At 34.6% G+C, this 11026-nt stretch overlaps 1 protein-coding gene across 1 annotated transcript; it reads right to left on the bottom strand.

Moving 5' to 3' along the window:
- Window positions 1-236: 236 nt before the first annotated feature.
- Window positions 237-10235, bottom strand: LOC144453168 (neuronal acetylcholine receptor subunit beta-3-like). Its single transcript, XM_078144446.1, has 7 exons — window positions 10096-10235; window positions 5734-5823; window positions 4594-4742; window positions 2874-2918; window positions 2085-2194; window positions 815-1736; window positions 237-377 (listed from the first exon to the last, which is right to left on the bottom strand). Exons 2-7 carry the CDS (start codon window positions 5789-5791, stop codon window positions 237-239), a joined length of 1425 nt encoding a protein of 474 aa, XP_078000572.1. The 5' UTR covers window positions 5792-5823; window positions 10096-10235.
- Window positions 10236-11026: the final 791 nt, after the last annotated feature.

Below are 11026 nucleotides of genomic sequence, written 5' to 3'. Positions count from 1 at the left end.
TGCAAAAATTGCAGAGTAACGGTATATTTTGCCGGCTACCTGCCCTCATCTACATCCCTGCCTGTGTTTGCTGTTGATAATACATGTCATGAATATTTGAATTTATAATTTGACCTGGCAATTTCAGCTCTACTGCTCAAAAATTAGATGGATTAGATGTTCCCTTTGGACTATATGTATCTGAAAAGCTCTCTGTACACTCCAATATAGACTGTCACCCTTATACGCTAAGTTACTTATGCCTGTTCGTGATCATGTTCACGTAAAGGTTTCTGGATGAACGTCCATAACGTCACCGTAGAATTTACAATTACCAAACTAATGAAACATATTTTATTGAGTACCCAGGATGTTAGACGCCAATCACTTTGACAACACTGTAAAACAAACATACATACAACGTAGTTAATAAATATGGGTATTCTTCTGATAACTTTGATAACGTTTACTTGCATAATACATTTTGTCTTGCCACTAAAATGACAAACAGGTAAATCATTGTGCGCGCGCGCGCGCGCGTGTGTGTGTGTGTGTGTGTGTGTGTGTGTGTGTGTGTGTATGTATGTATGTATGTATGTATGTATGTATGTATGTATGTACAAGAATCCACTCCAGTTTCATGTCATATTTCGAGTTTACCTATTGTTCTTTAACCAAAGAGAAACATGTGGACAGTTACAAATAGGATTGACCACCAAATAATTCTACACAACTTTACTGTGGACTCCTATTTTCTAAACAGAAAAGGGACACCAGGCGATCAAGAGAGAGGGGCTTCATTGAAAGGTGTTTCATTTATGTGCGATGTTCTTACCTTTTCGCTTGTATCGGGACTTGTTATTTTTTTCACCTTTCTTTCAATCTCCTCTAGTTTATGTAGAATTCTTTGGTTGTTGTCTTTTTCATTTCTCAAGACTTGATATCCACAACCATTGTGTTGTATGTAATCTCTCTTCACGTGGTTATTATATTTTATACGTATAGCAGCTGACTGCATCGCATTTCTTCGGACGAGTTTCTTTTTCGCTACACTTTCTTTTTCAACTCCCAAAATTCCAGCGAGGGCCAGCAAAAGGGATTTCTTCCAACCGTGAAATTCACCTTTCCATTTATACATGTCGCTGATGACAGCTGATAATATAATACTTAGAGCACTAGATACCATGTTGATGAATAGATACATACAGGGCATTGGGATGTTGTCTGCTGTGGGTGGCATGATCTCAATAACCAGTATATCAAAGATAAAAATTGTCAAGAGAACGGATAATCCATGTGGAATTTTATCCGGTGAGTTAGGCGGAAAGTAGAATACCAGTGTGGACAGGAAGCTAAGCAGTATTGCTGGGAAGCATAAATTTAGTAAATAAAATAGTGGCTTTCTCTCCAAATATAATGTGAAGTCTATATAGGCGTAAGGTCCACCTGAGTGAACATCATAGCTGTATGCTTTGCGTACAACACTTCTTGAAACAAGCCATGAATTGCTTGGCGTGTAAAGTTCCTTCGCGATGAAGTTATGGATCGGGTGATAGTCGACTTGTTCGGAGGTGTACGACCATATACCGACGAATATACTGCACCTCTGGTGATCATCTGGAAAACGTGTGATGTCCATGTAGCAAGGGATATGCCAACTGCATGGCGTTTGTGCAAAAAGGGTACCGTTGTAATGTAGTCTAAGACGAAACCAGTCTTGTATAACATAGGGGTGATTGTTTTGATCATTTTTACCACTGTAAAAGAGAAACGAATACGTATATGAACTTACGTGCTTGTTCATACAAAAATTTAGAATCAAACTTCCAATACTTAAAGTGATCAATTGAGGTGTCATGTACATAATATTTAATTCTCGCTGCGAGTACATTAAACATTAAATGCAGTCCTAATTAGATTCTTCGACGAATTTCAGTCAGCAACTTGATGTAGTAAATGAACGACATATGACCAGCATCGAGTGAGGGCGCCATTATTTGGTCGCCATGTTCGATTATTGAAAATGCATACAGTTGATATGTTTCCTCTTGGTTCATGTTGTGTAGCACATAAACATTAAAATTGATTTTCATCGTTATTATCACCTGATATACAGGCTGGTATCTGGGTACCAAATGTCCTCAGCTTTCACCAGTACATAACTGATATTTCCGAAATCAGCTGGGCCCCACGTCAATCGGTGATCAATCCACATCTGTTGAACAGCATAACACAGTGTGGATTTACTGTCACGTCAGTGATAATAAACTATATCTCCTTCTGTAGTAGTGTCTTTAAGTACATGTTATAACTAATATTGTAAATGCCAAACAGTCATTTTGGAACAGTTATGGTTATTTAGTTCATTTTGTCAAGAATTTTGGTTTAACAAAACATCTTTCTCACATTGCTTTATATTTTGTGTGGCAATTCACTAAATATATAAATATATGTGATCGAATACATGCGAATATGATATAGATAGATTGGTGGATTGGGAGCTGGTAGGCATACGTATATGTATGCATGAGTACATACATACATACATACATACATACATACATACATACACACACACACACACACACACATACATACATACATACATACATACATACATACATATATGCACTTATGCGGGCAGGCAGACAGCGTACCTTAATACTTTGTCTACAGCCACACAAATACATTTACCAACGAAAATCCAATACTGTGCAGAACGTTTGGTCTTTATATCTAACAAAAGAGTTTTAAAAAACGTTCAATTTGCAGTTTTAAGATATAAACCTACTTTATATCATATGAACCTTAATACATTGTGTCTATTTTGGACTGACATTTTGAATATGAATAAGGTCCCTTTATATAGATGAATTCTTTCTTAGTTTACTTACTTGATATAACCATATGTTGACCGTTATGACTTGCTCTTTATCGTTCTAGAAAGAAATTTAAACATATAAAAATCGTGGGCTGGTTTCTGTTAAAGAAAATGTTCAATTTAAAAACAAAACATGTAATTTTTAGCATTTAGACTTTTTGGAATACAGACTGGGTTTGATTTACAATAGTAGTCCATTATATAAATCTGAAACAAAGGTTTATGTTCAACTTGTTTTTTCAATCAAAATTTCCCTGATAGTAGTTTTAACTGGTTTCTATTATAGAGGGATAGGAAGTACGAAAGAAGGTTTTTTATTAACATGGTAGTAGAATTGTTATAATGTGAGCTAGCAAGGTATGATACTAGTAAATATATGTACGTGTAAATTGATTGATTGATTGATTGATTGATTGATTGATTGATTGATTGGTGGATATAGCATTCATTTTTTTTGTAAACAATTTTTTTAATAACGTATAATTAATTATTCAATTGTTGAAAAGAGAATATCTTTGAAAGAACATTGGCCTTATTTAAATTTGCCCTGAAGTGAATATTAAAATAATGAACCATAATAAGTTCCATATTTAATTTGCTAATATAAAATGGTAGTACTCCGATTAAAATAGCGACTCGTGCTATTGTATTTAAATTACATTCAATACTATTATATAAATTACAGTATAACAAAAGTATAGGTACATATAGCTGTGCGATAAATGGCCGTGAAATGGTCATTTATAACCGCCTAATAATTTACTAAATGATTGCAAAGACGTAAACAGTTCAGTATACGCTTGACCTTTGACCTGTACTAAAGCGACGTTACCTATACATTGACAAGTTCAATGTTAAAGGTATTTATGTATTATTAGCATTAATATGTTCGAATAAGTTTAATGATATCGATAGTGATTTGTTAAATATGTCATCCATATATTGTTTTATTTAATCTAGATTTTAAACCAAGTACATCAATTTGAAATACAATGACTGTATGTGGTGAATATTTTGATAGTATATGTCAAATCTTAACGGAATATTATTATTGACAAACTAACACGATGCTTCTGTTGTGTTGTCGCAAGGACTTGGGTAATTAGAACTATAAGTGCAAGTTTGTCCAACAAAATACTCGTCGTCGTCATCATCGCCGACGACGCCATCAACGTCGTGGCCATTATCTTAGGACATTAATATCTGTAATGTGCGTTTAACAAAATCCTCATAGTCGTCGTCGTCATCGTTGCCGGGCATCGTTGTCGTCACGGTCGCCATCTTCGTCGTCTATTTCGTCGTCGTCGTCGTCGTCGTCGTCCTTATTACATTACATGATCTCTTCGTACGAACAGTTGAGGCCAAATGAAAAAAAGTGTGTGGTTCCGGTCACCCGACCCACCTAGATTATCACGCAGGCCCTAAACTTATTTTTACGTATTCGAGAAAAATAATAATAAAATCGCAAAATCGTGAAAAAAAAGAGAATATGAAACTATTCTTCCAAGCTGTAATGGCTGTATATCTGATGGAATGAAATAAACAAAATAGAGACCATTTGGAAAACAATGAAAAACCTGAACTAGACACTCACACAGAAAAAAATATATGTATACCCCACCTATTTTAAAATTGAAGGTAATCGGAACCACACAATCATTTTTACGCCTAATATAATGGTAGAAAGTTGAAAATTGTATAATGATAAACATTTCGAAAAACTGTAAACTTACCACAGACAAGAGTTGTAATATAGACATTGACATGTTAACCTGAACAATGTCACTTGAGTTTTCCACTGGTCTAGAAAGACGGTCATAGTTGGCAAATAACTTTCTGTATAGATTAGATTCATCAGCTATACAGCTCACAGTATTTCTACCTGTTTTAGGGAAAAGAATACATTGTTCTTCGTTCAGAAAACAAAAATACGAGTGACCTTTATAGGGGCCTTTGTCAATACGAGTCGGTAGACGGCTTTTATTGTAATGACCGTGGACAAGATATCATTTAATCTACAGCAAAGAGAAACCCCAAAAATGCACAAACTCAGTTTTTGTCCCCTTAACCAACATATCTGTAACTAGGCTATGAATGACAGCCACATGCTAATGATTAAAAAATAATATCAAGTGGTTATTTATTGACGAGTAATGTTCAAATTACTAGTATCTAATTTCCGCTAATTGTGGTTTTATTAACAGGTGTTTTTCTCATGAATGGTAGAAATAACAACTTACAAAATCTATATGTTCAATGATAGAATTATAAATAAATACAGTGTATATACGGTTATTAATTTCTTATCATTCATTGGTGACATGTTGACATTATGTTATTGGAAACAAAAGGCTGCAAATTAATCTTAAAATCAATTCTGTGACACATTGCTTTAGGTTAAAAACTATTATATCGATATCTATCATGTATATGTCAGATTAGGTGACAGTCAGATGTCAAATTTATTCTAAAACTGAAGTTACAAAAACATTATGTTCCGCTACTAATATTGTATTGAACACTGTTCTTCCCATCTCCATCTCTCCATCCATCCATCCAGACGCCTTCGAGAGAGAGAGAGAGAGAGAGAGAGAGAGAGAGAGAGAGAGAGAGAGAGAGAGAGAGAGAGAGAGAGAGAGAGAGAGAGAGAGAGAGAGAGAGAGAGAGAGAGAGAGAGAGAGAGAGAGAGAGAGAGAGAGAGAGAGAGAGAGAGAGAGAGAGGTGTAAATTTGTCAGTGGAAAACAACGTTCTATGGAAAACAACGTTCTAATCACAGTAAAATGTACTGAATTGCCATGGTGGCTCTTGAGCACCACATGGAACAACTTCTTATTTTCGTCATCATGAATCCATAAAGTATTCAGCTACTTACCTAAAACGATAAAACATGTTGCCATAACAACCAGGATGGTAAACGGTATAGGCGACATCTTCACATAGGTCCAACATACACATTCAACAGCTGAAAAACAGATCGTCAAATTAATGTTAGATTTTCCAACACATAATACAATAAGGATTGCGAAACTTGAAAGCATTACTATTTTACTAATCCAACAAATTATCAGACCTAGACTTCAATTTAAAAAATAGCATGAAAAAATTAAACTTGTTGTTATATATTAAATATATATTAAATGTTATGATCGAAATATGGCATTAACTGCAATAAAAATCAGATAACCCAAAACAGAAGTACAGCAAATCACTGTGCTCGATATTAAACTTACTAAGGGGTGAGATCAATAGTTCAATGTAGGATAAAAAAAACTAAAATATTTTACTTTGGGGTATGTGTGTGTGGGGGGGGGGGGCATATTAGTTCTTATCCTACAAATTTGATTTTACTTTTAATGGATGTTTTGTACCCCTATATACAATTATTTCTTTTAAATATGTCAAATTTGCTTGCCACAAAAATAATGTAAAGTGTCAGAACTATTTTTACTCACTACATACTGGCTTTAAATTCATAGCACTACGTACTAATACACATTGATTGGAAATTGATTGTGTGATTTGAGGGTCTGAAGCCTAAGTATAAGAATTAGTTGTTTTTTTATATTACATTGAACTACTGATCTCACCCCTAATTGATATTGCTCTCTGGTTGCCATACCACAAAATTACCACAATTTGACTACGTTTAGGGTGCGAATAGCCTTAATTTAGCTTACACAAAGAAAAGGTAACACTTTTAAGGTAACATTTTGTCGCACTAGACGACAAACTGTAGCAATGGTAGCAGGATGTTTTGACTAGTAAGGCGACACTCTGTTTTATTTCTAGTGAACTGGTCTTATGTCTTGGTAGATTTGTAGTATCAGTAAAGTTTGTGACCTTAAAATAATACGACAGAATGTGTAGTGATGTAGAAATCAATTTATGTGTCTGCGTGTCTATACTAATGTAATTGAACTTGAACTCGGAATGCAGCGAACCATTGATACCATCAAGAGCTAATGTGTACAGGTAATTCGGTTCATTGGAAGAATTAGACCATTTATAGTCAAGGTTTGGTGCGTTTTGCAAACTACAGAAACATACTGGACAGTACTCTAAAAGCTACATTACCTGCATGTAGAGCATTATATTATTATTTACATTTACTTCAGAAAAGTTTCCATAACACAGAAAATTGAAGTAAGAAAGAAAATTAACATAAAGTACAGGTAACAAAAAAAGTCCCTGATGTCAGACATTCCACAACATAATATTAAAGAGACCATTGTATGTACTATACTTTTTACAATGTTTTGGTGCTTTTTACAATTTACAGAATTACAAACACAGACCTGGTCTGGACTGTTTCGGTGGGAAATTTAGAGCCAAAATGTGGCATTAATAATTTCGTGCTCGGCTCATAACAGTTATAGCCAAAGAGGTGATAAAATATATACTATAGCAGTTAATATTAAAAAGTCGTTAAATAGTGCATTTAAAATCCATAAATTACAGCAGTTGTTCTGGTTGAGTGACACCGTTATCATTAATATACGACGAATGCAAATATAGTAGGTCAAATATTTGCCTTGTGTTATATTGAAATTAAATGTTAGGTATAGTGTCTTTCTGTCAATCACGAAACGATTGACCACATACATAGATCTGTAAACTATTCTTCCATTAGAAAATTATTTATGACAGTGTATTTCTGAATGCTTCAATAGCAGCAACGTTAATTGCTATTTTGCATCACTTTTGCAGGTGACAAATAATAGTCTAAGATCTAATTCAACTCTCTATTAGTTAAGGCAAAATATTAAAAACATGGTTGTTTCCAACAAGGCCATTAATAAATGTGTGTGGTTCCGATTACGCTCAATTTTAGAGCCAGAGTTGCCAGATTGTCATATCTCTATTTTTTGAAAGTCTCGCGATGTACGTATGGTAGCAATTATTTTTCTGTGCATACGAAATGCAGCAAAGATGGAATCGCCCCCCCCCCCTTAAACTATACCGTGTACCAACGTAAAGGCTAATTCGTTGAAACGGGAGACTAATCAAGAATAACTGAGTCATTAAATTTAGTATTCTACATACAAGTTCAAAAGACGAAACTAAAACGGAGATTTGAATGGCCGTTTTTGCCCGAGAAACGTTTGTTAAAGCTGTTACCATGTTAATGTGTGCCTCATTAGCATCCCAATTTGTTACACGGATCAAAAGGCCAAGTATCCCATAAATATCGTGTATAACAACACATCCTGGTCTGTGTTTTTGCAGAAGTACCCGCAACTATAATTTGTTGTTTTAATATCGACCAAGTACCCGTGAATAACTGTCAAGGACTCCTGAATACAATGAACCTCGAATGAATATGACCAATTAAAATGGCCATATGGTTGAGGATTTGGTTTTTATTTTGGATTTTTAATTTGAAAAAACAATTTTATCATGGCTTCCTACTTACAAAATCAATGTGAAACCACATATGCCAAGACTGCGCTTATAAGTCATTACATTGCAAAAAGCTACGTACGTACAGTAACAAACATTTTACACATTTATTAATCTTTTGCCATGACTGTATTGAGTTACAAACAAGGACTTGGTCTATGCTGTTTCACATTGATTTTTCAAGTAGGAAGCCAACATAAAATTGTTTTATAGATTAAAAATCCAAAATAAAATCGCAATCCTCATCCGTATGGCCTCATTAACATTCTCGCAAACCAGAGTTGTTATTTTTTCTGCAAAATTGCGAAACAAACTCTTAGCGGTGTGACTTGGACGGTGCCGTAAAAGAGGCTGTGGTTTACGACGATGACAATGGCATCACTCGTTACGTATGAAGTTTTAGTTGACCCTAGGGGTCATTTTGTAATCGATATCACTCATATTTTGAATTGTTCATTTTGGACCCATAGAAAAGCTTATATTTTTTCTTTATAAAAAAAATTACATTAATTTAGGGAGGTGATCTTATTCAAGTAGGCGGTAATCACCAGTGTTGCCCGCGGGTGTCCAAAACCGCCCTTGCCCGCCCGCCCACCCAAACCCTTGAAATTGCGGTAATGAGTGTGTGAATATTTTAGCAGCCGCAGTTATATAACATATGTAAACATCTACTGTCATGATTCTGAACGTTGTGTGATAAAGACTTGATTGTTTGGTTCAATGTGTAATTCAAATGTAGTTACATATATTATACATGGACAGGAAGAATACTACACAACCAAAAATGTACACGAAAGTTTTAGCCAGAGTGCTCACGACTTGGAGTCGATCTTTTACATCAACTATAAACGTAGCAACAGATCAAAATACTCTCCAAGCTTGCCTTTTTCATTATTTTTTTTTGTATTGCACTTTCTTTGTTTATGACATCAGTTATATAGTGTTTAGTTGTTTTCTTGTGTATACATGAACTTCTAACAACTATGGAGAGTATGACATAAAAAAGGTCAGTTGGTGATACTACCAAAACTGGAAAGATTTACAGAATTTCACCACGATACATCTTGCACAACGTTTTTTGCTACGAATCACACATACACTGATCGTGCGCACGCAAACGAAATGTTACATCTTATCTCTATGAAAACAAGTAAACCGTTTTGTGTTTAAATCTTCCTTGTTTCATCCGACAGTGATGTTGATTTGTGTTCAAAGTGAGATAAATGTATCGATTTCAATGCTTGCTCGCTCTCAGTGTCTACATTTTGTTTTCAATTACATGCCTTGTAATAAAAATAGGTGAATGAGACATAAAAAAAACATCTTACCGCCTAATTGAAACGCTATAGTCACTCTGGTTTGGTAGTACCATGTGTTTCGTCAATGTAAAAACGTCGAGAAAGTTCCCACACAGAATAACACTGAATATATATCGACTGATACAGTTACAGTAAAGTGATCACTTCAAATGTTTTATGAGTACGTCAACAATTGTTGTATACCGGATTCAGAGAGATTTGCACGATAGATCAGAGATAATCACACTTTAATATTCCGGCAAAATAACAAAATTCTTATTATCGTAATTATGTAACATTTCGGTCATTTTACGTAAACTGTTTAAAAATTTCACCATTAAATTCCAAGATGAGATATTTTTTAATTATTGTAAATTATGACTAGTATTCGGTATAACAATAAACGAAACGAACCTCGTAAATCACAAACTGGACCAGAATTAGTAAACTAAATGCCAGGATGTAAGTTTTATCTCTAAATTACTTTCTAAATGTGTGTGTGTATCCGATGCACGAGATATTACAGACCGCCTTACCTTCTTCTCTTAGATCCTCTTTTTAACAGACAAGCTACTCCAAATGCGTCGTTTTCTGACACCTAAACCCTTCTTCAAATAAACATACGCGTATCAACATGTGTGGTTAAATTAGTAGCAGCGCTCTCATCACGTTTAGACTAATATTCAAATAATTTATATTCAAATAGGACATCATAGAGTAACAGCTGTTCATTTGTTACATATGGAAACCCATGTTAAAAATATACACGTGATACACACGTGAACAATTTTGAAATTTAGTTTGTTCATGTTACCTTCCTCAATACCTTTCTATTGCAAGTTTTCGAAGCAGTAAATAATCCAATTTACTGTACTTTCTTTGACCAGACTAGTACAGTCCGATGGTGTATCAGAAATCAGGTCCATGCAAGCGCTCATTATGTACGTACGTGTGTGTGTGTGTATATATATATGTATATATATATATATATATATATATATATATATATATATATATATATATATATATATATATATATATATATATATATATATATATATATATATATAACTCGGTGAGTATCAATCTGCTAAGACAGTGCTCTATACCGCAGTGGCAGAGCGCAATAGTTTTGGTAGTACTGAAACTCTTTCTTGGTTGTAACTCGGAGTTTCACGCATTGTGCGATCATCAAGATAGAAACAGAAACACCATCTGGTTCAACCCACCATACAGCAAAAACGTAGCCACCAATGTAGGCAAACGATTCCTCAACCTAATCACAAAACATTTCCCAGCAGATTCCAAGTTACACAAAATATTCAACAGAAACAATGTCAACGTCAGTTATAGCTGCGTGCCAAACATGGCTACCATAATCAAAGCGCACAACGCCACCATCTCCAACAGCGAAACTAAACCCACTCAAAAACCGTGTAATTGCAGGCAGAAAGACACCTGCCCTTT

This window comes from Glandiceps talaboti, chromosome 23 (genome assembly GCF_964340395.1).
Source record: "Glandiceps talaboti chromosome 23, keGlaTala1.1, whole genome shotgun sequence".
Lineage (NCBI taxonomy): Eukaryota > Metazoa > Hemichordata > Enteropneusta > Spengelidae > Glandiceps > Glandiceps talaboti.
The sequence above is the reverse complement of the archived record's forward strand: the minus strand, read 5'-3'. Positions and strand labels throughout refer to the sequence as shown.